The sequence below is a fragment of the Onychomys torridus genome, chromosome 11 (assembly GCF_903995425.1).
Source record: "Onychomys torridus chromosome 11, mOncTor1.1, whole genome shotgun sequence".
Taxonomy (NCBI): domain Eukaryota; kingdom Metazoa; phylum Chordata; class Mammalia; order Rodentia; family Cricetidae; genus Onychomys; species Onychomys torridus.
In genome coordinates, this window is record NC_050453.1 from 87,250,801 (window position 1) to 87,278,312 (window position 27,512).

Sequence of the window (27,512 nt, forward strand, 5' to 3'; positions counted from 1 at the left end):
ATTTTCTAAATTAATTTATGAATTCATTAAAACAAAAAATTTAAAAGCATTCTTATAGTTTTGGTTGTGAGCCTAGTCTCTAATGGCTGAGCCATTTCTCAGCCCAAAACATGACAATTTATCCTTACAGCATACACATAGCTTTTAGAGAAGGCACTGGTTGCATACTTCTCAGTCAAGTTACTCATGAAAGATGATCGATTTTGAACACCCTCACTTGGGAGTGCGATGCTCTGCTGTTCTGCCTCACACTGACCCTGAGTCGTGTCTCCAGTTGTGTTAAGGAGGTCTCTGGCCCGCCAACTGCAGCATGCTTACATGCTGCGGGTTGCAGGTCTGCCGTTCATTGTGAGTCTGCGTCAAGTGCCTATGATGAGTCCAGTTTGTATCCCCACTCATTCTGTCCACTGCACAGCTCAAGGACAATTACCTCTGTCTTGATGTTTCATCCTGTCCACCGTGCATTCCAGTTCATCCCACTGGGAAATTACCTCTACTTTCAAAGAAAAAACTTTTTTAACTGTTAAAAAGTAAGTAAAAAACAAAAACAACAACAAAGAGTTATTGAAAACCTAGAAATTATTGTCATCAGAAACATTTGGGTTTTGCTTTTCTCTTTTCCTTCCTTCTCTCCCTTTTTTCTTATTATGGCCTGGTCTCCTGCCTCAGCCACGTGAGTGCCAGCAGTACAGCCTTGCGCCACCATAGCCAATGAACCACACATTTTTTTGCTCTTTGAATTTTTTTGCTCTTTGAATTTTTCAAGCTCTGGACTTTATGGTGGCTTAGTTTTTTTTGTTAATAAGGTATTATCTTTATGAAGACCCGAGAAGAAGATATTTTAAATACCATCTGCATTGCTTGTCGTGACTTCATTCTGTGTACAGGAAGAGGTGGGCAGTGCCGAAATGGCACCAAGACGTCCAGTCTGACCTAGCCAAAGTGTGCAGTTTATGTTGCATTGGACAGCTGCTGTGGTGGATAGTGTGGATAGGTTCCCATTCACAGGAAACAACTGCATCCCTGTCTGGACAGTTTCCAGTTTTATTTTCTTACAAATGTTCCCAGACACTTGGCACCTTCTACTGTTGTCTGTTAAAATCTAGTCCAAGATGGAGTCTGACAAAGTACAATTAACTTCTTTCATTATACCATTTTCAGACAGTCCTCAGGTAGGGGGTGGCTATGTGGATAATGCCTGAAGTAAACTGAAGAGCCTTGTTTCATGGTGGGAGATGTGAACCCTTCCCAGCTTAATCTCAGGTTTGCAGACCATGATGCCATGGCATGAGTCTTTCGGCCAACATGTTAGGGGCCCCAACACCCTCGCTCAGAAAAGTTCATAGTGTGTTTTATTGTTTCTTCTGAGTTGATACCGTGATTCATGTCAGCAGAACTTGAACTTGTTGTGAGTATTGTAGTTGTTATTCATGTTACATCAGCTTCACATGCCTATTTGTTAACTTCAACAGACTCCAGGAAAACGTCATGTGTATCAGTGTATGTTCCACATTACCTTTGACTTTGAATCACAGTGTCCCACAGAACTGTGATTTCATCCCAGATGTGGAAATACTACTACCTTTTTCTGCTCAGAAAAAGAATGGTGTGGTGGGAGACAGTTCAATTGTTAGGGAAATTATCAGCTTTTTTTTTTTTCCTGAGAGTTGGAAATTCTTTACCACATGGCATTTTTTACCACATGTTAAGACAGAGTCCCACCACTGAGTCACTAAACCCAGCCCTAGGCTTACAGTTCTGCTAAAGTGTTTTCTCTGAGTGCCTGCTCTGCTAGGTTGTGTTGTATTATTTTATTGTAATATATCCTATGTTTATTGAAAATTAATGTCACTCTGCTGTATTAATTCCAACATAATTTAGGGGTCCTTCATAGTTTAGAGTGAATAGGAAACAATCTTCATTTATTTATTAAAAAAAAAAAAGAAAAAGAAAAAGAGTCCCAACCTAGGGAAGTGGTTGGGTGGGAAAACACTTGCCTAACACATGTGAAGGCCTGGGTCTGATTCCTCAGCCCAGTCCAAAAACATCCTTTACTAAAGTTACTCTCTCCTATAGTTTTAAATTTTAATAATTTGCAAAGTTGATTATTTATAATGTTGTGGTTTCTTTCCATTAATACTTACATATAATTCAGTGGTGTATATTTGTCTGGATCTGTTAAATCATATATTGATTCCTGAAAGAGAAACTTATAGATGACTTTCTGATTGAAGATGAGAACATTCCTATAACAGTTGCTTCAATTCAAACAATTATATGCATTTGTTTCAATGAATTATGTCGTCATATTTAAATTTATTATAGTGTGTTCTAATTGAAACATGTCATACTCAAGGCTACAGTTAATATTCATACTCTTTGCTAGCAGATGCACTGTCTTTCTTATCTCCCTTAGTCTCTGGATCCCAGCTTTAAAAAGCCCCTGCTGATTGTCACCCTCCAGTTCTGCACTGGGTCCTGCTGTTCTGATCTTGCTAGTTTAATGGAAGGCTGTGGGTTTGGTATTTTGAAAAGGAGAGAGTTGCCCTTATATTTTATACTTGTTTGAGGTGAGAACTGTTAAGACATTTTTACACTGACAAAGAACACATGCCTATTTTGATATTTAGGAAAGGGTTGCTACTTTAGAAGCTTTTGAGGCATTACTGTAACAAAATTTTCATACCTTGTATTTCTGAATTACACACACAAAATAAATGGGGAACAAGCTTTACTGATCTAAGAGTTTATTTTTCTAGAAATTTGTCTTGTTCAAGATACTTCTATTAAAATATAAGTCTTTTATAGTGTTGTTTCTACTGGGTTTCCTAAGCATTTCATAAGGCCTGATTTTTATTATTTTTAGGAAATATTGTTACAATATATACTTAAGAGTCTGAACATTTATTTTCAATTATGCTCTGTTTGTGGGAGTAAAATCTTAAGAAATAAGGAATTTAAAACTTTTTGAGCAGTTAATATTTCATACGCAAATAGATTTCCTGACCTTTGTACCTGTATATTCTGTGAACTGACTAAGTTTGGACAGTTAGCAAGCTGTGGGTAACTCACATGGCACCAGTTGTAAGTAAAAATGTTTACTGAAACTGAGAGGACGTTCTTTGGACACCTTTTGAATTGTAGGTTATTCTTTGTTTCTTTTCCTCTTAGAGTGAGGTGTGCAACTATCTCACCAGTATATATAAAGTTACTTGTAAGATTTTCATATATAACATTTCTTAGGTTGACAATATCTCATTTCCTGTTTGCTGAGGGTTCTTCTATATTTTTTTATTCATAGATCTCTGTTAAATGTTATTATATACATTTTCTGCATCTATATGTTAACTATATGATTTTCTTGTTTATACTTTTAAATTACTTTTATTTGTTGTACAGTGATGGGTTTTATAAAGATATTTCAATAAGTATGTCATTTTTTTGGGCATCTTGAATTGCAAGCTGAACTTTTCTTTAAATCTGATGGCATATATTGCTTCTATGGTTTGTATTTCTGACTGTTTAAGAAGTGTCTTGATTCTCATTTTTCTGATGATTTATGTAAGCCCCGGTTCCCCTCACTCTGCATGCATTGGTTGAATTCCAGTGATGAGCCTGCTAGCTCCAGGGAGAAAGACCTGTTTACTCCTCCTCTCCCTCTTGGTGACGTCAACCCTTTCTTCTTCTTTCCCATCCCCACCTTCTGTTATCTTTGCTATACATCCTTACACATCTTCCTGGAAAAAGAGAAGCCGCCGCCACTCCCATCCCCCTGCATCCACTCACTTCCTTGGCTAGAGGCCTTTGAGTTTTATGACACAAAGATTTGAATGCCAAGTGCATACCCAAGACTAATGTGTCTCATCCCTCAAATGGTTTACAGTCTAGTAGGAAATAGCCAGAAAGTGTAAGTGCACTGTGATTGACAGGAGGTATAATTAAGCTATGGTGACTAATACAGAGCAGATAGGCTCAAGGCACCCTTGAGCACTTTACATGTTTTAACTCAAACAATCATGCATACTGTGAGTATCAGTCCTTATACCTTTGTTGATGAATGAGGGAACAGGCATGGAGAGGGTCATTAACCAGCTCAAGGTCATAGCTGGAAAATCATTGGAGCCAGGATTCCGCTCAGGCCTTTGGTTTTTCATCTCGTAGCCTCTAAAACAAACTACATCTAAGCAATACAGGTAGAGTATGAAGGCTTCCTGAAGCTTAAGGAAGTGATAGATAGGAATTGCCCACATGGAAGGTTGGGTGTGTGTTAGAGAAAGGAACAGAGTGGGGGGGCAAAGATGCTAAGAACCCTGTTCAGACACAGCTCAGTGGTAGAGCTCTTGCCTGGCATGTGAGAGACTCTGGGTTTGATTTCCTGTGCTGCCAAAGGAAAACTAAGAAGAACAAAGAAACCAAGAAGGCCATCAGAAGTTAATGCAGCTATGAGAGGGAAAGTGGAAGGTCCGAGAGGGCTTGGCCAGATCATGTCAGAAAGGAGTGAGTGGCCTTTGAACTCCCTTAGGCACCCCATTAGAAGCATACTCCTGGTAGAAATGTCACCTCAAAAGATGTTGAAGTGGCTGCCCTTGGGAAATAGGGTTTGTACCAGTGTCATCAAGTTAAGACATGGTTATTAGGATGGGACCTTGAATAGTATGACCAATGAGCTTTTAGAAACAGGAGCAAAGGGTCTACATGGGAAGGATGGCATGTCTTGATAGGGGAGAGACAGAGGGGTCACAGCACAAGGCAAGGAGCATCAGTGACTGTCAGACTATTCAGCCTGAGCAGCATGCCCTGCTCCTCTGGATGTCTGCCCTCCAAAGCAGAGGAGTCCTCAGATCTGCTCTAAGTTATATCACTTGCATCTGGACACAGAAGCCCTAGGAAACAAGCATTCTAGGTTGTCTTTGATCATTCTGGTTATTTTTATTTGCAATTAATGCCCTGGAGACACCATGTGAGCTCTGCTGAACAGCAAAAGAGAATAGTTGTTATTGCATAGAGGAATCTAAATTCCTCTAGCCCCTTGGTATGGATGGTGACTTCCCATGTGTTTGTTCAACTGCTGCAGTTTCCATCCAAAAACAAGCAGGCTCTGAAAGTGTCAGACAAGCTCCTCTCCTCAGCCTGCTGCACCATAAGTGCTAAGCCATTTATTTGGAAGATGGACAATTTCAGCTCTCTTCTTTTGTTTGTAAACCCAAAGTGAGAACCATCCCCCTGTTTCTGCATTGCTGCTCTGGGGCTGGGCTCTGAACCCAGAGCCTCACCAAGGCCAAGCCACTGGCACCCCAGGCCCTTGCACTCCACCATGACTTAGTCTAGTTCATGCCTAGTTTTAGAGGTTGTGGCTTCTTACTGTAATGTGTTTTCCAGGCTTAGGATCCACCTTAACTAGTGAGGAGAGTTTCTGCGTTAGTTAAGGTTAATTTGTTTAGATCTGATGAAAGTATTTCCCAATTATGACAAGAATGTCTAGACAGAATACACACAAGTATGTGACCAGTCATGGGAGGAAGGGTCTGGGTCTGAATGAACTGGAAACACACCATTGGGTTTGATGCAGTGCTTGCACATGCATGCCATTGCACTGCTCTGCACAAGAGTCCGTGATGCACACACCTATGAAACTAGAAGCTACCACTCTGGCCTTCATTCCAGGCTTGTGAAATGTTTGTTTTTTAAGTGGTTCCTGTTATTTAGGTTTTATGGAGTACCAATCAGTCTCAGCCTCTCTCTGTCTCTCTCATTCATTCATTTTGTTTACAGATTTACTTTTAATCCATTTGTGGTTAATCTGAAATAACCCAAATGGTTACTTTTAAAATTCATCTTTCTATTGTTATGTTTTTCTCAGTGAAGGGTCTCTCCTTCATATTTAATTAACAGTTGCATAGCTGAAAAGATTTGATATAGACTTCTGTTAGTCAATGTTATGTCCATTCTAGAATATTCTTTTTCAATTTCATAAACTTGGGGAACTTTCAGATTGATCCTCAAGAGTTTCCTGAATAATGATGTGACGCACCGACCAGCAGGGGGCGAGCCTGGCAGTGAAAGCTTTCAGGCACTTGCTACAGGCCCACTCACACATAGGACACCCCACTCACATGTGCTACACCTGACTCAGACACTCGCTACAGCCCCATTCTCTGTATTTGCCCTTTTTCCTTCTGGTAGGATGCAACCAGACAGGGTTGGCCCCTGAACTTGAGTTCTAGGAAGTAGAAGTCACCTTGGGAAGTGCAAAGGCCACAATACATTTGTACACAAGGTCTTAGTCACTTGTCCCCAGGCTGTTGGGCAAGGCCAAGATGCCATAGAAGGACCCAGTCCAGGAAAACCCTTAGGTGGAAGTCAGGGAGCATTTCTTTCTCTGGGAATAAGAAATCCTTTCATTCTGCTGCCCCTTTGCAGAAGTACAGCCACCTCCATCACCCGCCTTGTTCTCTCGTTTCCTCGCCCCAGTGCTGGGTATTAAAAGTGCAAAAGCTTTTAATTCCTCTTAAGTAATTTTGGGGGGCTAAGACATGAGGCTCCCTAAACTGTTTTTATACAATTAGCACTATTTCTACTATTTCTGTGAGAAAACATATCTCCGTGCCGCCCGCAGGCCACCTCTCCAGCAGTACCATCTGAAGGGGCAGGTTCCCTTCATTCCCTGAGGAACAGACTTGTGTGAGGATACCAATCTCACAGGACAGAGGGTGGTCTGGTGGCTAACAGGGTGAGATGAATGGCCCACCCCAAAATGTGATGTGCTATACATAAAATGTACACACACACACACACACACACACACACACACACACACACACATGCTTTGGGGGCTGAGGATGTAGCTCAGTTGGTACAGTGCTTGCCTACCATACACAAAGCCCTAATTTTAACCCCACCACCACACAAATGGGTCATTATGCATGCCTGTAATCCTGGAGGCAGGAAAACTGTTCAGTTCAAGCTTATCCTTTATTACATAGCAAGTTCAAGCCCCTGCTGGGCTACATGAGATAAATAAGTTAATGAAGGTAGAAGGGAGGAGAGCATACTCCACAGTGTTGTCCTCTGACCTTCATGTGTGGGCCATGGCATGCACTCCCCCACCACCTCATACCAGGTACATGCACAAAAACGTTTTTAATGTAAATAAATAAATAAATAAATAAATAAATAAATAACTGAATCCCTTTAGACTTGGAAGGAGGAAAAGATGATGTCTGAGTGTGTTTATATGCCTCATTGTAGGCATCTTCTTGTTTCTATGACCAGAGTAATCCAGCAACCCCTCGGTACTTGTCCACCTTTCATGTGCAGTTTGTCCTTGAGCCCCACCTAGCAATCTGCTGTGCTGTGAATGAACAGTTCTTCTTGGTGCATTATTTATTTATCACTTGATCTCTTCTCCCAACAGTTCATACTGGTGACAGTATTTTCTGGGGTGAGACCCTGAGAGTTTGGCTGCTAGTCAGAGCTGGGGACATTCGAAACCTTACCTGCCTCATGTTAGGATCATGGGCTTGAAAGATGAAAAGCACTGCCTAGGATCCAGCCTCTACCCAGTGCCTAGGAAAAATGGTCACTGAATTATTTTAAAGCTCTCAATACAGGCTGCTTTCCTCTCTTCAGTGGCCCACTAAGAGTCAGGTCTGTCCTTGGTCACCAAGATGGCTTCACAGAGATGCAGGTTAAAAGGGCCTGGGTTCTCATGAGGTGTTCTCAACATCCCACTTGGGATTCCCCTTGGCTATTCTTTAACATGCCAAGGAGCATCAGCAGCCGTGGGCCACCAGCAGACTAAGAAGAGACAAGAAAAGACCAGACTCTGAGCAGCATGCCTTGCTGGTTCTGGACTTCTGCCCTTCAACAGGTGTGAGGAGTACTCAGACCCAAGTTACACCACTTGTGGTATTGGACACAGAAGCCCTAGGAAACAAGCATTTTTAATTTTAATTACTCTGATTATTTCATTTGCAGTTTATATAAGGAGACTGCTGGGAGTCACCTCTCTTGACCCAAGAGTAGCATGGGTGCCACTGTTCTGGAGTCAGTAAAGAGCTGGTAACATCGTGTTTTTGTTTGTGTAAACTGCCCACATGGTTAGCTGAGATTTTGTATGATTTCATACACATACTACATGTGGTTGTGCACCATACACATAGGTTAAAGGGTCCATGTGATTGTAGGTACACTGTACACATGCTTAGCATTGGCAACAGTGCACATACTCCACACACAATTTGAAAGGCTCCAAGCAATTGTGTCCACAGTACTTGTGCAGTTAGGGTCCATTCAAGTGTGCACAGAAAAGGTTCACATCACACACACACACAAAGGGCCATGTGACTGTGCACGTGCTACAAGTGCAGTTAGAAAAGGTCCATTTGATTGTGCACAACCTACACACGATTAGAAAGGTTTCCTGGGACTGTGCACATAGAAAAGTTCCATGAGACTGTACACTCACCGCACATAGAAATAGGGCCATGGGACTGTGCACATTACACATGCAGTTACAAAAGGTCCAATCAATTGTGCACACACACACACACACACACACACACACACACACACACAGTGACTGTGCACACACTATACGTGCAGTTAGAAAGGGTCTATTGGATTGTGCAAACCCCCTGCACGTGGTTAGAAAGGGTCCATGTGACTGTGCACACACTACACAGAAAGAGCCCATGCGATTGTGCACACAGTCCACGTTAGAAAAGATCCATGCAATTGTGTACACCCCACAGTCGGTTAGAAAGGGTCCACGAGACGTGTCACTTGCCCGGCCCTTGCTATGGGCGCGTCCACCCAGCAGCGAGTCCCACAGGCCCGAGGAGGCCCTTCGCACACCCACCGAGCCGCGGCAGCACGGGAGGCCCGCGCCACCCACCGTCCCGAGCCCAGCGAAGCCCGCGGGTGGCCGCCACCCAGGCCAGTGTCCGCGGCCCGGCGCGCCTTCTCCCAGGCGGCCGCGGCGCCTTTAACCCGGGAGGCGGGCGGGCGGGCGGAGGCGGCGGGCGGGCGCTCAGAGGAGGGCTCTTTCTTTCTTCTTTTTTTGAATGAACATGACGTACTACAGGAAACCAGGCGCTCCGGCGGAGAATGAAGTAAGAGGCCGGGCCCCCAGCCCCGCGCCCGCCCCCTTCCTCCCCGGACCGCCCTCCCGCCCTGCGTCCGGGTCCCCGCCGAACAGCCGCCGCCGCCACAGAGGTGCCCGGGCCCTCCCCGGCCGCAGCAGTCACCGCCGAGCCGGCTGCGCCGCGTGAGCGCGAGGAGGAGGCGGCCAGCGCCGCACGGAGCAGAGGAGGAGAAAGGGTGCGCAGCCCGGAGGCGGGGTGCGCCGGTGGGGTGCAGCGGAAGAGGGGGCCGGGGGGGGGGGGACTTCGTAGCAGTCATCCTTTTTAGGAAAAAGAGGGGGGGCAAACCCTCCCCCACCTTCTTCTCCCGGAGCGCACCACACACAGCGCGCGGGCTGCTCGCTCGGCACCGGCCGCCCCAGCGCGTCCCTGCCTGCATTTATCAAGCTGCTTTGCCCCCCCATTTTTCGGAAAACACATTGGCCTTTCGGAGTTTAATCAGAAGAGGATTCTCGTCCCCGTTCCCCCACGTTCTTCCATCGTCCCCCTCGCGTGTCTCTCTGCGGTGGAGGGCTGAAGCAATCCAGTGGATACCGATCCATGCCTGCGCTCGAGCGTGTGTGTGCGAGTGCAAATTGCCGAGAAGACGGGGAAATCACAGGACTTCTGCAAATGCTGGACTGGACATTGTAATTCATCTGCCGCCACCACTGCCTTTTTGGCCCTGCTGTCGTGCTCTTGAGATCTCCGGTAGGGATTCCAACGGGTTGACATTTTCAGAGAAGCCAAGTGTGGGGACGCAATCTGGAAACCCTCCTGATTTTTACTCCACCTAGCCACCCCACCCCGCCAACTCCTGATTCATTGCAAGTTTCAAAGAAGCTTATACAAGGAGACTTCTGAAGATCGTTGGTGTCGTTGCCTTATGTATTTGTTTGGGTTTTACAAAAAAAAGGGGGGAAACTTGACAGAAGACCATGCCGCCCTTAAAATATACAGTAAGTTTTTTTGCACAGGAATTTGGTTTAATGTAACTTTCAACGGACGCATTTGAATTTTTTTTTTACTTTAAATGCATTCGAGCAAATTTAATTTCCAGACAGTTCAATACATTCTCTTTAGCGTGTAACTTGTAGCGGATATGCCCTTCCTCCCCTGAGTATACAAAGGAGAACACACCTGATTTTAACTTGCTAGGTTGTCCCGCCCCCCCCCCCCTCACCTTTCAGCATTGCGGAGGATGTAGACTGATATTAACAAAGCTTAATAAATAATGTGCCTCATGAAATAAAGAGCCGAAAGGAATTTGAATAAAAATTTCCTGCATCTCATGCCAAGAGGGAAACACCAGAATCAAGTGTTCCGCGTGACTGAAGACACCCCTTCGTCCAAGAATGCAAAAGCACATCCAATAGAACTGGATTATAACTATTCTTCCTTCCTTCCTTCCTTTCTTTCTTTCCTTTTGGGGCTTGTGGGGCGGGAGTCGGGACCAGAAGTGCTGTTGGTACCTGCAGCTTTTTTCGGGGGAGGATGGCGCAAGCCGGGAGAACAGGGTATGATAACCGGGAGATCGTCATGAAGTACATCCATTATAAGCTGTCACAGAGGGGCTACGAGTGGGATGCGGGAGATGCGGACGCCGCGCCCCTGGGGGCCGCCTCCACCCCTGGCATCTTCTCCTTCCAGCCTGAGAGCAACCCAACGCCCGCTGTGCACCGGGACACGGCTGCCAGGATGTCGCCACTACGGCCCATAGTCGCCACGGCTGGACCTGCGCTCAGCCCGGTGCCACCTGTGGTCCACCTGACCCTCCGCCGGGCTGGGGATGACTTCTCCCGTCGCTATCGTCGCGACTTCGCGGAGATGTCCAGTCAGCTGCACCTGACACCCTTCACCGCGAGGGGACGCTTTGCCACGGTGGTGGAAGAACTCTTCAGGGATGGGGTGAACTGGGGGAGGATTGTGGCCTTCTTTGAGTTCGGTGGGGTCATGTGTGTGGAGAGCGTCAACAGGGAGATGTCACCCCTGGTGGACAACATCGCCCTGTGGATGACTGAGTACCTGAACCGGCATCTGCACACCTGGATCCAGGATAACGGAGGCTGGGTAGGTGCATGTCTGGCTGAATGAATCTGGGCTTTGCTCTCAAGGCCGAGATGCAGAGGATGGGGTGTGAGTGGATCCTGGGTCAAATGGCTATCCACTACAGTGAGCCATTGAGCCAATGAACTAAAATGGAGTTTATAGCTTTGCTTCTCCGAGCCCTGTCTTGTGGTCAGATCACACCCTGCCAACACTGTGCTAGGTCCTGCCTGCAGGCTGTGAAAGAGCAAAGGTCCAGCATTTTTTATCTAGTAGGATTTGGAGATAAATGGTATGCCTCCAGTGACTCCCATAGTTACATAAAGTCTGAGTCGCTTGTTGCAGATGTTTTGGGTGCTGTGGAGGAACCAGACCTCCAGCTTTCTCTCTTGACCTGTGCATCTTTAGCTCTTCTGGTGGACTGGCAACTGAGAAAGTCCAACTAGACAAACAGGCTCCACCAGAGGACGCAGGTATACCTTTTCTGACTCACTTGGGAACATTTTCCCAAAGAAAAACAATACAACCCCCTTTCCTGGAAATCATAGCTAAGCTTGTAAAAAAGGTAAGCTGATATTCATGGATGTCTGTGGACTCCGGTCTGTGCCGCCGTTTAAGTGGGCATGGTGTAAGTGCACCCTGAAGAACAGGCTGTGGGTGCTCTGTTCCATCAGTGAGTCTGCAGGGGCTCCAGACTGCCTTCTGTAACTCACACATGATTTAGAAGTTTACATCCACTCTAATATCCTTGACTTATCTCTACCTACAATCTACATCATTTTTCGATCTCCACTGCTGAACCGACTTGCATCTAGGGTGTCTGAGAAAGGAATAGTAACACTTAGCTATGAAATGTCCAGCCCTGACAAGTTGAAATGCTTAGTATCCATAGCTTTGATGAGCGTCTATGGGGTGATAGTTTTCTGGTATCTTGGGAGATCAAGCTTCCATTATTTTACCATGAGATTTAAGCTTTTCCCTGCTTTTGGGGGTACGGAGTGGGGAGCAGACTCAAGGCTTGCTACACCTAAAATAATTAAGTTATGAAAAAACAATAATTACTCTCTGACACTTTTTAAAGATTTTGGTTTAATGAAAAGGATTTTCATTGTAGTTTTGCCTTGGATAGTCTCAAGAGAATGACTAATTTTTTTTATAGCACCGAACAGGAACAAAAAGTCTGTAATTGACCACACATGAATCAAATACCTAGAAACATATTATGTTTTTACTACAGTTTGCAAGATGTGCTAATATTTATGGGTCCCAAAAAGAAAAAGCCAAGAAAAATAGATGATTGACGTGAACATCTGATCTTATTTGGCCAAAGTTGACAAAATATTGATGGCACTGTTCTAGGTTTAAAAGTAAAATTAACTCAAATATCTGAGTTGAAATGCCTGAGAGTCACATGCTCTTTGTGAGTTGCTCATTTGTTGACATCCCACGTGATCAGATTGTTAACAGTGCTGGAAGAATTGGCTGAAGGATGGAAACTAATTTTGTTAGATGTTTAGTTGAGTAGGTGGGCTGACTTTTTAGCCACTGTATTCAGAAGGGGGACGTCAGGCTCCAAAAGAATAATTTTAAAGCCAAAGTAAAACAATTTAATAGTTTTATTATTTCGTATTTTTTATGAAAAAAATGTGTTTTTTTCTACTTCAAGGAAATCCAAGGCAGTAAGTGTGTGGTATTGACTATCATGTTAATAAAAATATGGGAAACAGGACCACATGTTTTTGATGGAACTTCAGATACAAGCTGACCGCTGTTGTCAGGTTGCAATATGTCGACAAGCAGAAGACTGAGGTTTCTTTTTAAATGAAGCATCTCTTTTTTCTGTGTTTATCATCAAGTTTTTGTTGTAGGGCCTATCTTTGTGGTCAGCAGGTATCTGAGGCTGATAAATGCATAAGCTTCATGTTATGAAGCCTAACCACAATGGCATACTGGAAGAGGTAATAAAAACTTTTTTTTTTTTTTATAAAGCCTCTTATAGCAAACATAAGTCATAGAGAACCACAAATGGCTGATGGTTAAAAAAAGTGTCTAATAGTTTTCAGAACAACACATAAATGGATGACTATGTCGGAAAAGAAAGGAATTGACAAGAAAGGAGTATGTATCAGAAAATAGAACTTTATGTAAGCACTTTGGAGTAAAAGTGGTAGAATTTGAAACTCTTAGTGATTGGTCTATCAGCCTGTGGTTTCAAATGTGTCTTATTAATTTAAATTTTTGTTTTAGGTATTTGGCTTATAGATTTCTCTTTAACTTTATATTACTCAGGATTGTACCTCTAGTATGTTGCGTGTTGCAGTGACATTTTAATAACAATAGCTAAGTTTCAGCAGAGAGCTTATTTTCTTGACATGAGTAAATGATGGAGGGGTGGAAAGAATTTCCCATGGTCAGTGGAGCAGCTCATCTATAGAACTATGTAGAACACTTGAAGTTTTAGACTTGGGATCAAAAGCAGAGTGCTTCATGGCTGGGGAAGACTATGTTCCATGCTTATTACAGAGAAAAGTCCTTGAAATGACCAGCTCTTGATAGAGGGTCCCAGAACCTGCAAATTAAACAAAGAATAAAGAAATAATTGGGTATAAGGCAGAGTTTGGCTTATGCCCAGGTCTGAATAAGGGCCTGTGTGCTGTCTAGAAAAAGGCAAGAAATTTAGAACGGGGGACAGCAGCAATTCTAGAAAATGTCCCAGGACCTACAGATAAGTAGCATGGGTGTCACTTGGGACCTTCTTGTGCAGAGAATCTCAGGCTTCAGATTACTGCCACCGAGTCAGACATTTGGTTTCTCTGCATTGAAGTCGGAGCTGCTGGCTGTCATGCTTGATTCTTTCTGCGTGTGCGTGGGTTTTTTGTTTGTTATTTTGTTTTCTCTTTGAATGATTAATTCTGTGACAGATTCACCAGGTCCAGAATGTTACCTGGCATCCTGTTTCCCAGATGTCCACTACAGCAATCTGACCCCCAGAAGAAGCAGAGAATGAGGGCCAGAGAGAGTTCAACAACCACAATCTGCTCTTCTCAAGAATGTTTCTCGTGGTGATTATGAGTTTGCATTGGCATTTTTTGGCCTCGTTAAAGTGAGATAGCTTTTCTTCTTCAACTAAAGGGAAACTCATTTCTATGTACCCAGTAGAGGTCAGCTTCCTTTTTATTAGGTAGTTAGCAAGTAGTTTCCCCTTTCTGAATATAGTTCACATCCACCAAAACATTTGACTAACTGAAAACATTACCGTTCTCATGACAGTGGATGAGCTCCATGAAAGAGCATCATTTTTCTAGTGGCCAGTATCAGCTGCCATGGCTCGTTTTGGCAGCAAAATGATAGGATTAAAAATAGCATTATGATGATCCAGTCTTAAATAATACATTCACTGATGAACTTTCCTTGGGAAACTGTGTATCTCTGTCTGCTAGGAATCCCATGACTACTTTCAATAATTTATTTTGTAGAAAAGAAAATCATGTTATTGGTCTTAGAGATTTTGGTCATGTGATGTTGAGTGGTTATGTTTATGGAACGTCATACAAGTTTTTAGTTCACTCAGTTCTCTGTTCTGTGTTGGAGTTTTTGTTGCTATTTCATATCCACTGAAAACATTTCTTTTGTGTGTCCTATTCTTTCAGTTGTGCTTTCTAAAAAGAGCAGATTGTTCATTTTAACAACCCTTGATGGAACTGGTACATGTCATATTGCTTAAACTCCATAGGCCACACTAACAGATAGCTACCACGTAACAGAAATCTACAGACAAAGGGGAGGGGGGGGTAGGAAGCAAACCAAATTCTTGTCATTCTTCTTTTTCTCTCATCCTTTTCCTGTTTTGTGTCTTGGAGGGATGATAAATCCACGCAAAAAGCAGCATGGGAGAGTCTTGGTGCGTCACAGTGGCTCCCACATGGAGCTCCACCTCAGCTGCTTCAAGGACGCCCACTGGTCTTCGCAGCAACTTAGCAAAGGAATGCATTTGTACAAGAAAACAGCACTGTCTTTGTAGTGTACAAGTACCAAGTTTTTCCCCCTAGAGGATTATTGAGAGTCAAAGGTTCTGTTAAGCCTTTTTAAGGTAATCTGATATTACCTTTTCCAGGAATGGCGGTGACCTTTCAGTCTCGTCACTCCAGGCCTGCGTAGAGACCACTCAGTGAGTTCAGCCCCCATGGAGTTTGTATTTCATTCTCTCAGCTTAATTCAAACATGCTCCCTTAACGGCTAAGCAGGTGGAGAAGTGTTCAAGGACCCCGTTTCCAGCAGACAAGATGGCAAGTTTCCCGTGTGCCAGGCACATGGGAAGGAAAGCTAACCCCAGCCTGGATAAGTCACAGGCTAGGGCTTTCTGTGTCTTAGTGAACGCATAGTAACCAGGAGTCCCATGAGTGAGAGCCTGGATGGACTTAGAAAGAAAAAGGCAAGTCCGTGTTTTGCACGCGCTTCAGCCTGATCGTAAATTTATTTCTAACCACATGGTGTTCATGTGTGCATTGGGCTGATTTAAATAAGGGGCCAAATGCAGATAATTAAAAAAATAATAGTTATCATTCCACTTAGACATAGGATTAACAGAAGTGAAAGGTGGGGGGAGTTCCTTTTTTAAATAGTAATCCACTGAACACAGTTTATGCACATTAGACCTAATAAATGCTAGTCTACAGTTTTTAAAGAATTTCATTAACATTTTTTAAGGAAAAGACAATCAAAGCTTGCTCTAATTAGAACATGGTAAGCTGAAGAAGTGTCTTAAATAATTCTTTCTGTTACACAGAAAGATACAAGTACCTTTTGAACCAGAGTAGAGACCCCCACACACACACACACACCTTTGAGAAAAAGAAAAGCCTCTATTTGGCTCTGGTTCCAGTCCAAGTACTATGCTGTTATCAGATGTTCTCTTCTGAAACGTGATTCACAATTTACAGGAATTCATCCTTACTCTCACTGTGTTCCTAAGCAACAATGTACGGTACCTGTGGCCTCTTTCCTTATATGCAGATGGGGGAAATTTAACATTAACAGATTATTTTCCTTCCTCTAAGGCCTTCTGCTGGTGGCTGTTCTGAAGGGCAATGATGGTTTCTGTGTCTAAGGCTTTTTAGGTTTTTAGGTACCCTAGATATAGCTCCTTGTCACCATGCAACAGTTGAAGGGTAGAATTCACATGGAGAACATGGCATTGTATCTAGATTCTTCCAGAAAGTAGAAGATAGTGAAATTTCACTAAAGCCACTCAGCAGACCCTGATCTTGCCACAGGCAGAGAGGCAGGTAAAAATTCTGCTGACAGGTGCTGCTCCTTCCTTCCAGAGATCATAAATTCCAACTCCAAGCAGAGAAGAGCATCAACTGGCATGATTTTGACTTGCTGGGATCCCTTCCGTGGGTGATTCCAGCGGACTACTGAGCTTTGCAAATGCCTTGACTACCTAAAGTAAGGTAACCTATTGTAAAGACTACTTCACCAAACTTGCCCTTCAACATGTTTGAAAGGGAATCTCAACGACAAGCTGCTGTGGTCACTTTGGTTTGGCTCCTTGGGAGATGCTCTTGGGTGATCCAGCACATTCCATGAGGAGGTTAACCATGGAAGTGGACAGACCTTCTTTTACACATCACAAGTGGAGCAGACACTTCCACAACAAACCAGTTGAAACACTGCATTTCTGCTCCGCTGTTTGTTATGCCTTTAGGATTTGGGGGCTAGAAAGTATTCCGTTCTCAGTTAGTAATCTGCTCTCTGGGGTTTTAGCATCATGAGTCAGAAGCTCATGACTGACTCCCTCCGCTCTTTATTACATCTCTTGAAAACAACTGGAAAGTCCACGGTGTCTGGAGAAGCTTTCATTTTTCAAGGAGATTTTTTTTTTCCATCGAGACTACTATGTCTTTTCTTGTGACAGTCCCAATTACTATATTTCTCCATTTTAAGCTATCAAAAGGACAGTCCGGCTGCAAAAGAATAATGAGGAGTTCACAGGTGTTAATGTGCAGTACTCCAAACAAGGTCCAAGTTGTAGGTTGTGTTTTGTTGCCTCTTTCCAGCTCTTCATAATAGGTGCTAAGACTTCTGCTTTGCAGCATGGTGAACTTTATACTATGTTATTGAGTCTAAATTGAACTGCAGCCAACCTTCCCCTCTCACTTACATCTGAAATTCCCAAAAGAAGACAGGACATATTCTTTGTCCTCTTAGTCCAGTGCTTATCTAGTATATAATGCACATCCTTGTTATAATTGGGATAGAAATAAAACCAACTGAGAGTCGTGTCATCAACTGAACAAGCTGATTTACCCACTTAGGGTTGGGGAAATAGTTCCATTCAGGAGGGCAGCTTGGCACTCTTGGTTTAAAGCTCTGGGGCTATTGCTAGCTGTTTCCTTTTTGGATTTCTGCCATCTTTTTTTCTTCTTCTTTTCACTGAATACACAATGAAGAGGTCTGAAAGTATTTTATAACAAAATTGTGAGGATATCAAGGCAGAGCCATTCACTGAACATGGAAATAGCAACAGCTCAAGAGTGAGGTTAGCTGAGGGAGCGTTAAGAAAAAGGAGCGGCTGTCCGTGAGCCTTAACTCATTCCCAGCATCCAGAACCACGGTGGGCATGAGAGGATTTAAAGGCTCTTGTTATTTAGGAAAACATACATACTAGCTTTTTTGTTTTCACAGAGAAAAATATGTATTGGGCACCTGCATATAAAAAGGTCAGTGCTAGGTGTTTTGGTTAGTAAGTGTTTAAAAGCACAAACATTCAGACGGGCAAATCTGAAGTAGTCGAAGTCTTTGTTATTTTTATCTGACAGAGATCTAATCTAGTTAGAAGGCACTACATGAAACATGGAGAGTTCCTATGGGAGACAGCTGAAGCAAACTTTGGAAAATAGATAAGAGATATGGGGAAGGAATATTTAAGGCAGTGAGACCCAGAGCTATCAAGCAGGCCTGTAGAGAACTGGGAGGTCTGGCTTAATTAAAGCATCAAGAACATCCTGGGAAGAACTTGGGAATGTAGCCTTTGGTCCTAAACTAAGAGAGTTGTATTTAACTTGGTAGATGTTGAAAGGATCCTGAGACAGAGCAGAATGTGTATGTTAGAGGAGATTGATTGATGATGCTCGAGGCTAAACCAGAGAGACCAGGCAGGGCTATGAAGCAGGTGTGAAAAAGCTGGATAGGTGGGAACTGTGAACATGCAGGACCAAAAGATTTGGATTCTGTGAGGAATGAGGAACAGAAAGAATCAGAAGACATGAGGAGTACCCCTGGCTCAAACAAAACAAAACAAAACCCACGGCCTTCCAGAGTGGAAGCCCATTTTGCCATGGCAAGTAGATGTAGTGAGTTTGACTTGTTCATCTTGAGCCCTTATGAGGATATTCAAAGTGGAAGGACCTCAAGGGAAAAACTGAGGTGAAAAATGAACTACCTTTATGCCTAAGCTATGTGGGCTTAGGGGAGCCCCTTTGCTCCCTTCCTCCCCAAGTGGTCCTGAGTACTACTGCTGGATCTGCCATCTTTGATTGCTGTTGTTAACACAGCAGCTTTTTCCAGCAGTCTTTATGGGGGATCAGTGGATGGGGCTTCAGGATTGGCCCAGAGATTTACTTTCCTGAGCTTGTCTTCCCACTCACAAACAGTAATTAAACTTGAGATTAACTAATGTTGTCCAGCTGGCTGCTTAGGCCCTCCATTTGTAATCAAAATTCAGGGGACTTTGGGAGTCTCTGGAACTCCTGTGTGAACTAATTTGTCCTATTAAATTCAAGATGGCATCTTGCATATATAAGCAATAAGTGTTTTATAGTAAAGAACGGGTTTATGAAATGAGTGAATTAAAAAAATTATATGTTAAAGGCATTTTGAGTATTTAGCTCATTCTAACCAGATAGTGTTGTCTTTTAATGAGTGATCTGTGCCCAACTCTCACATCCTACTTGTTAATTAATATTTATTAGAAACAAAAGAAGAAAACATACCTTGGTTTCCTTGTTATCTTTTTCTTTGAATTAAGGAAGTATCTCATAAAGATAGATCTTCTGGATTTTACTCTGCCTTAAACATTCATCAGATATTATTCTGCAAGTGTGGGTATTGCTGATGGCCACATTCTATCTGTTTATACAGGGTGATCTGCACACAGAATATAGATATGTACCTTCTTTCTTTGCCCTCTCATGTTTCAGATCTAATCCAGACTGTGAAGTTCTTGATGTATGAGATTATTCATTACCTTATCATTAAAGGATGCAAGGCTTGTGCAAGGTTCTCATGAAAGCAGAAAGGTGGCTTTTAGCTCTGATCAGTATGGTAACTCAAATATTAAGAGAATTGCAATGAAGCCATGAAGATAAATGATCTTCCCCAATAAAATCAAGCAGCCTACTGAAGCTGGAAGTCAGTTCAGGTCATCATTCTCAAAGATGTGGGAACTTGAGATTCCATTTCTAAAGACACTGACCAATAGGAAGAGTACCAGGTCTGTCACCAAGAACACAATTGGCCCAGTAGCTTTGGCTACATTTGTGTTCTGGTTCAAGCCAGCCTCACAGCCTATATCTGTGGTTTTGAGAGCTGGAGGAATTTGTGTTTTGAGAACCCTCATCTCTTGGCATAATGCAAATGTAAAGCCTTGTTGCTCATCATTTGTCATCTGTTTGAGAAAGATCATATGATTTGTTTACTTGTAACGAAGGGTGACCATACTTCTCCAGGGGCTTTTAAAACGATGGATGTGTCAACTTGCAGATTTGTCCCCATGACTGAAACTACAAACAAATTCTCTTCTGTCTCCCCTTCCCCCACCCTCCCTCTCTTCTTCTATAGCCATCTGTGCCTCATTCCCATTGCCAGCCCCTCTTCAAGTGGCTTATCTTTGAGTGAATTCAGAAACTTCAAATTATAAAGGACACCCAGATAATTGGCCTGGTCTCCAAACTATCTGTCCCCTGTATAGCTGCCAGATTCCTTCTTAATGAATACATCCACTGACAGAGAGATCTTGAGCTTGCCCATATCCGTGAGAAAATGAGCTCCCCTGCGCTGCAACAGCTTGCAATGGCAGCCATTGCCCAAGGTTTCTTTGAATGCAGTTTTCTTTCCCATAAATGATGTTTTGAGAATACAGTGAAGGGGTTATTAGTTTTCTATTTCATGCTTGGCCTGTGTGTGAGAATAACACAAGCTGTCACTGCAAATCAGTAGCTTTATCTGGTTAATGTGAGCATTTAATATTTGGCTGGATTAAAAAGTAACTGATGAAAGTCCATGTCATTGGAATTTGAAAATGCCTTTTGTAAGGAATATTTCAAGGGCACGACCAATGAGTAAATTAGTGGTTTAAAAACATGGGCCGTTGAGCAGAGGGGTAATATGGGTGGAGACATTTGACTTTGTCTTAAACCTCTATGTGTTTGATACAGTAAAATGCTAGAAAGGACTGCCCTGGTTGTCATTGTTAATGACCAATTTGTAGTTTTGCATTTGGCATTAAGTGAACAATTTTTAATTAATCATGCAGTTACTGAACATAGAACAGTAAATCAACAATTAATTTATATGACTTCTTCACAATATACTGTATTAATTATGTTTGTATCATGTTGACAGTGATGCCAACAGAAACGATATAGGGAGGAGAATAGGGGGTGCTCATGGTTTCAGAGGGTTCAGTTTGAGAGTGCTTGGCCCCAGGTGCTTGGGCAGAACATCATGGTGTGGAGAGTGTATGGTGGATACTACTCTTGACAGATGGGGGGCAGGGATGGGATAACCCCAAGAGCTGACCCATATTATCTACTTCCTCTAACTAGGACCCACCTGCTGAAGTTTCCAGATAGGGACCACACATTTAAAATGTGAGCCTGAGTCCGAACGGCAGAAGAGCTTACTCTTCTAGAAGAACTGGGTTTGGTTTCCAGCACCCACATGGTGACCAACAACTGTCTGTAATTCCAATTCCAGTGGTTCTAATGCCTTCCACGGGCTTCTTACAGCTCTAGGCATGCAAGTGGTACACAAACATACATGCCGGCAAAACATTCATATGCATATAAGATGAAATAATAAAATAACGAATATGAGGTTATGGGGAACATGTCATATTGATTTAAATGATAACACTTGTATATAGGTCAGGTCTAGAGCAAGATGGTCTGACTTTCCGTCCAGGGGTTGGAGGGATCCTGAATCAGCCAGAGTAGACAAGTATGCCTCTAGCTGAGGGAGAAGAGGGCAGGCACTGCAGAGGCATTTGTTAAGCCGGGAAGGATTTCCAGGATACTGAAGACTGAAGGAGGAGAATAGTCTGCCTGATGAAGAGGGGAATGTGTAACCAGCTGACATGGATTGTAGGGACTGAAGAGTATAGCTTTGCTGGAGCAGAGAACACAAGACAGAGAGAATGCTGGTAACATGCCAGCTGCAAGGGCTCTTTCCACACCAGCTTGTCTGAGGCCCTCAGACAGTTGATGATACTGAGACTGAGAAGTCATGAATGGCCAGTGAGAGACCATGTGCCTGACCTAGGGAACGACAGTGGGGATGGCAGGGACAGACTGTTTCATGTTAGGAGTGGGGTGGGAGACAGAGGTTATTAAGGAAGATGGGATGGTGGGCTGTGTATTTCAAGTATCACTCATTTTCTTTTACACTACAGTAATCCCCGATAACTATTTTCAGAACACTATGTTAGTTGTTTTAGCTGATTATGAGTCTGCCACCCCCTCTCACTCTCTCTTAAACTAAACCGACCTTGTCTGGTTGAAGAATTTCTGTGGCTAGAATTCACAATGGAATAACCTCCATTAAAATCAGTTAATAAACTTCTCTTTGAAGAAAATTCAGTTATGAAAGGCAGCTGTGACAGAATTTTCCTTCAGGTGAAACAGCAAAACTGTTCTGTAGAGTCGCTGTGTGGGGGCCTGAGAAGGTAGGTGCCAAAGGAAGTCTGCCTTCTCTGCGGGTTCCAGGCCCACACTTATTTGTATCTCCAGAAAGGATAACTTTCCAGCAGTGCCTTAGAAGCAGGAAGGTAGGGAGGTGGTGCTCTTGGCATTCAGTAGATCCACCTGCTATCCTGGTATGTTTTCCTAAGACACCAGATTGCTTGACAGGAATTTGATCAAACCTATTTAATTTTGAAAAATTGTATCCTATACTGCTCACAGAAATTAAAATGTGACTTAATGATAGAATGTATACCTAACCTGTTATTGATGCCTCAAGACCAAACACACACACACACACACACACACACACACACACACACACACAGAGCCTTCGCATGAGCGTACACAGAGAGAGAGACAGAGAGAGGCATACACAACAAATGCAATCTCTCGCCCTGGTTATTCTCCCTCATTTGGTCTGACTTACTGCAGAGGGAAATCCCATTTGATGTCCATACATGAGCTCAAGACCCTGTGAGAATTTGTGAGCCAAGTGGTCTTGGTCATGTAGCTTCTAAAAGAACAGTCCTAAGAGACTAATTGGAAACCTCTTTAATACCCCATGAGACAATTCTACAAAATACCCACCCACCCTTTCAACACAGAGAGAGTGGAACCTGGTGATTACCATAGGTTAACGACTGTTGCTTGACATTACCTAACCCGCAATTGTGTTTTCTATTTACTTTTAAAAATGGGCTCACTGGGCGCACATCTTTAATCCCAGCACTCAGGAGGCAGAGGCAAGCCTGGTCTACAGAGCGAGATCCAGGAAAGGCGCAAAAGCTACACAGAGAAACTCTGTCTCGAAAAACCAAAAAAAAAAAAAAAAAAAAAAAAAGAGGGGGGGGCTCTTCTCTAGGTAAACAGTAAAAAAATGAGCAAGCATTCATTAAATTTTAAAAAATGGTGGCACTGTCATGCTTAGGGTCACACTGAAGTGCACGTTGATTCTACTTCACTCATCAACGAGCATTTACAGGTTTAGTGCAGGACAGGAGCATTTGCCCAGCAGCATGAGAGTTCTATGCAGAGTGTGGCAAAAAATTCTTATGTTGGGTGTGGTAGCCCATGTCTGCAATTCCAGGACTCAAGAGGCTGGAGCTGGAGGATTGTTGGTAGTTAAAGATCAGCCTGGTCTTGTGGTGCAGACCTTTAATCCCAGTACTTGAGAGACGCAAAGGCAGGCAGGTGTCTTTTGATGTGACGCCAGTCTGCCTGGTCTACATAGTGAGTCCAGGATAGCCAGAGTCACACAGTGAGACCTTGTCTCAAACAACGACAAAGCAAAGCAAAGCAAATTTTGTGTACCAGACACTCTTCTAGGGGACTAGAGCTCAAACAGAAAACATGATGCTCAAGGACTCTTCCTCCTCCACTCCTTGCGTCCTGCAGTGTGGGGAGATCAGAGCAGGAACTGGGTAACCAGCAGGAGAGAGAGTGAGGAAGGCTGCATGCAGCTGGCACCCCTAAGGCAAGGTGACCTTGAGTGTCTGGGGTGTCGCTGACGTTCATACTGCACGGGATGAAGGCTTTTCTTCATAAACCACACCAAATACAGTGTTCCAGCCTTCAATTTACCATCAGTTTGAAGTCCATTACCATGCAACAACATTAATTGGAGAGAGATACTATTTTTGAATAATGTGCTTGAAGCCCCTCTCTCCAACTAGGAATCTCTGATTCTTCTCTCCCCTTTGTATTTACTTCAGCACTGGCCACTGGCCTGGGCATTAAGGATCAGGAAGGAAGGAAACAAGCATTTATTGAACCTCCATAAGTGGCAGACCCCAGGTTTAACCTCAGCAACCCCCTAAGAGTGGGAAACAGCATGGCAGACACAGGAACTCAAGTGACTCCTCCAACTGCTCATCAAGCCCAGGCCTTGCATTCGGCAACCCCATAATAACCAATGTCCTCCAGGACACAAAGAAACATTTAAACATTTAAACAGAGACCTATTAAAAATGAGAAATGGATACATGTGGAGTTTTGTTTTCTTTTTTTGGTTTTTCGAGACAGGGTTTCTCTGTGTAGCTTTGCGCCTTTCCTGGATCTCGCTCTGTGGCCCAGGCTGGCCTTGAACTCACAGAGATCTGCCTGGCTCTGCCTCCCGAGTGCTGGGATTAAAGGCGTGCGCCACCACTGCCTGGCTTGTTTTGTTTTCTTTAAGAAGCCAGTTAGTCATCTGTATTTCAGTTACAAGGAGATGAAATCTTTCTCATGTTATGGATTCTAAACAGTCTTTCATAGCTGAGAAAAATGAAGCTTTTCAAGCAGTCTTTTCTGTTTCTTTCTTCTCTTCCGTATCTGTGCAGCTTTTGGGAAAATAAGTGGTTGGTCACCGTTGCTTTGTCCAGGGCCAGACAGATGACTGCTGTGCTCTTCCAATGGTCAGCATGCTCCGAACAACAACCCCCCAGGACTGTCCTTGATCGAGGCAGTGACTTCATCAGCAAATTGTAAGCTGCCTACTGCCGTTAATGAAAAGGTGGGAGAGTCTGTGGCCCCACATCCGCTGCGCTCCTGACTCTCCTGTTGTTCTTATTCTCGGCATGACCTTCATTCATGGTTTCTCCGGAGTCCAGGGTTGGAATGACATGTTGCTCAAGTTTACAGGGTGACGATGTGTCTCTTTTTAGAGCTAGCTGTAAATTTTGTTCCACTCAGAAACAAATCTACCTTCAGCCAAGATGCTATTTCCATGCCTGCATGTTAATTTGGGTGTTTCAGCTCAGAACAGGACAGTGTCTCCATAATAACTCTTAAACAGGATGCATGCTTTGTGTTGACTTACAGGGTTAAGGGGGTCCAGCATGGGTCAGGAAACTCCCTTCTTCAAAGAAATGTAGACACCAAATTCTGACTAGAGAGGAAACTCTTCCTACTTCCTTATCAAATGTCTTTGTTATTGTTTATTTTGTTTGAGAGGAGGTCTCAGTCTATAGCTTTGCTAGTCCGGACCTTGTCATGTAGACCAGGCTGGCCTCAAACTCACAGAGATCTGCCTGCCTCTGGCTCCAAGGTACCAGGATTAAAGATGTGGACCACCATACCTGGACAGATGTCTCTTTTCTCTTCTGTATTTTTATTAGTTGATCTATTGCTTCATTGTTGGATATTTAAATAACTTCAAGTTCACATGCAGAATGTAAAACTTGAGTCAAAAAGAAAAAGAATCAGGTGTGTTAAGTTTTTTAGTAAAGCATAATTGAATACAAACTTAAATGTTTTTCCTAAGTATAACACATTAACAGCCTCTAAGAGCAGTCAGCATAGTATTTCATAAGAAGAAAAAAAAGGCGGGGGGGGGGGAGAAATCATTATTTAGATCCAGGGAAAATAGTAACCTTTCATTAGGCAAGACAGAGTTCAACACGAGGCTCCCCAAATGCCTGACTGCTGCGGCAGTTGACTGAACAAGCCAACTGTTTATTCTTGTTTATTGACCAGTTTTAATTTATAAGGAACACATCAACAGTGCAGTATTGAAAAGGCTGCTGTATGTTTTTAACCCTTAATGTCTTAGTGAATTCACACCATCAGTATCTTTGTTTAGGAGATTTTGTGTAACAAGTGTAGCTTTAAGACAAAGGAAGAGTTCGGTTTCTGTGTGAAAAGGAGAAAGGCCTGCCCCTTTGACCTCAGTTTTCTCAGGGTTCTTCCAAATGACCCCAAGAAGCAGCAGCTTTTGTCACAAAACTGTAGTTTGTGAGTACAAGACTTTCACAACTACAAAGCACATTAGACATCTCTGCTTAGTGATGGCGATTCCACACAACAGCAGCTGTGCACGGTTGTTGCTAACACTTACATATAGAGCTACCAAGGGCTCAGCCACTATTTTCTGGCCAACTTACTGAGAACAGGCGTGTGTTTGTGTGTTAGAATATACACAACATTTACCAGTTTAACCAGTTTTTGTTGTTTTGAGACAGGTTTTCACTCTGCGCCTTAGGCTGTTCTAGAACTTATGTCGTATCCAAGGCTGTCCTTGAGGTTGCATGTTGCATATCATCTGTCTTCCCCTCTTTAGTTCTGGGGTAACAGGCATGGCTCACCATGCCTAGCTAAAAATCACACTTTGTTTTTGTGATCCTCGTATTGAACCAGACTTCAAATACACTGTGTCCTGATTGCTGTGCTGTTGTTGTGAGGAGACTCCACAGCCACGGCGACCTTTATGGAAGAAATAACTTAATTGGGAGCTTGCTTACAGTTCTAGAGATTCAGTCCATTATCGCACTGGCAGGGAGGATGGTGACAACAGACAGCATGGCACTGGAGCAGCAGCTGAGAGATTACATCCTGATCCACAGGCAGTAGGCAGAAAGAGAGCCGCTGGGCATGGCTTGGGCCTTTGAAACCTCAAAGCCTACCCCAGTGGTACACTTCCTCTAACAAAGTCACACTACTCCAACTAGGCTACACCTCCTCATCCTCTGAGCCCTCTCAAGCAGTTCCACTCCCTGGCGGCTAATGACCCTCTGGGAGGCATTCCTGTTCAAACCACCACGCTAAGCAAGCCCTCTGTGGTTGAGCTGTATCCCCAGCCCATTTTCACAATGCCGTTTTCCGTGCTGCCCAGGTGTCACCGTTATCCATCGCCAGAACTCTCATGATCCCAAATGGAACTCTCTTCCCATCAAACAAAAACTCCAAGTCCTCACTTCTCCTTCAGCCAGCTGCCCTCCTCCTTCCAGCTACTACATGGCAGTGGACTCACACAGCATTTGCCCTGCTGTACCCAACATAGTTTGCTGATCCGTGATGAAGCATATATTAGAATACCATTCCTTTTCAAGGCAGAATAATATTTTAGCCAATTTGCATTTAAAAGACATTTTCTCCCAAGATTAAGTATTGATTTTTTTCCATCAGCCAGTTATGACAGCAAATACATTAAACACATTAAATAATGGAGGTCTGAAAATCATTAGAACAATTGTTTGAAAATCTGATGGTGTTTTCTTGTCACTGTGGCCAACTCTCTAACAGAAACAACTAAAGGCAAGGGCGGGGGAGATTGGTTTTCTTTGTCAGGTTCAGAGAGTTGAAGTGATTCCTGACCCCACTGGTTATGCGCTGATGGTAGGTGGGACATCACGGCAGCAGAGGAGAGGAGGATGCAGAACAGAAACAGGAAGAGGTTCTGGCAAGCTATCCTTTCAAAGACACACCCTCAGTGACCTACTTCCCTCAGCCAAACCAACCTTTCACTACCTTCCCATAGCCCATTCAGAGCTTGAACCCACCAGTGGATGAAAACACTGATGAGGTTAGAACCCTCATACTAAGATGGTCTATGGAAATGCTAGACATGTGCTTTAATAAACTCCTAGGCACTTCTCAATCCAAGCAAGATGTCAATTAAGACTGG

The 27,512-nt window shown here is 43.5% G+C and overlaps 1 protein-coding gene across 1 annotated transcript in view; it reads left to right on the forward strand.

The window, feature by feature from the left end:
• The first annotated feature begins 9,183 nt into the window (after positions 1 to 9,183).
• Positions 9,184 to 27,512, forward strand: part of Bcl2 (BCL2 apoptosis regulator) — a 163,193-nt gene continuing 144,864 nt past the window's right edge. Inside the window, exon 1 of the mRNA XM_036202407.1 lies at positions 9,184 to 11,192. Coding sequence (XP_036058300.1) covers positions 10,617 to 11,192 — 576 coding nt within the window. The 5' untranslated portion in view covers positions 9,184 to 10,616. The remainder of the gene's footprint in view (positions 11,193 to 27,512) is intronic.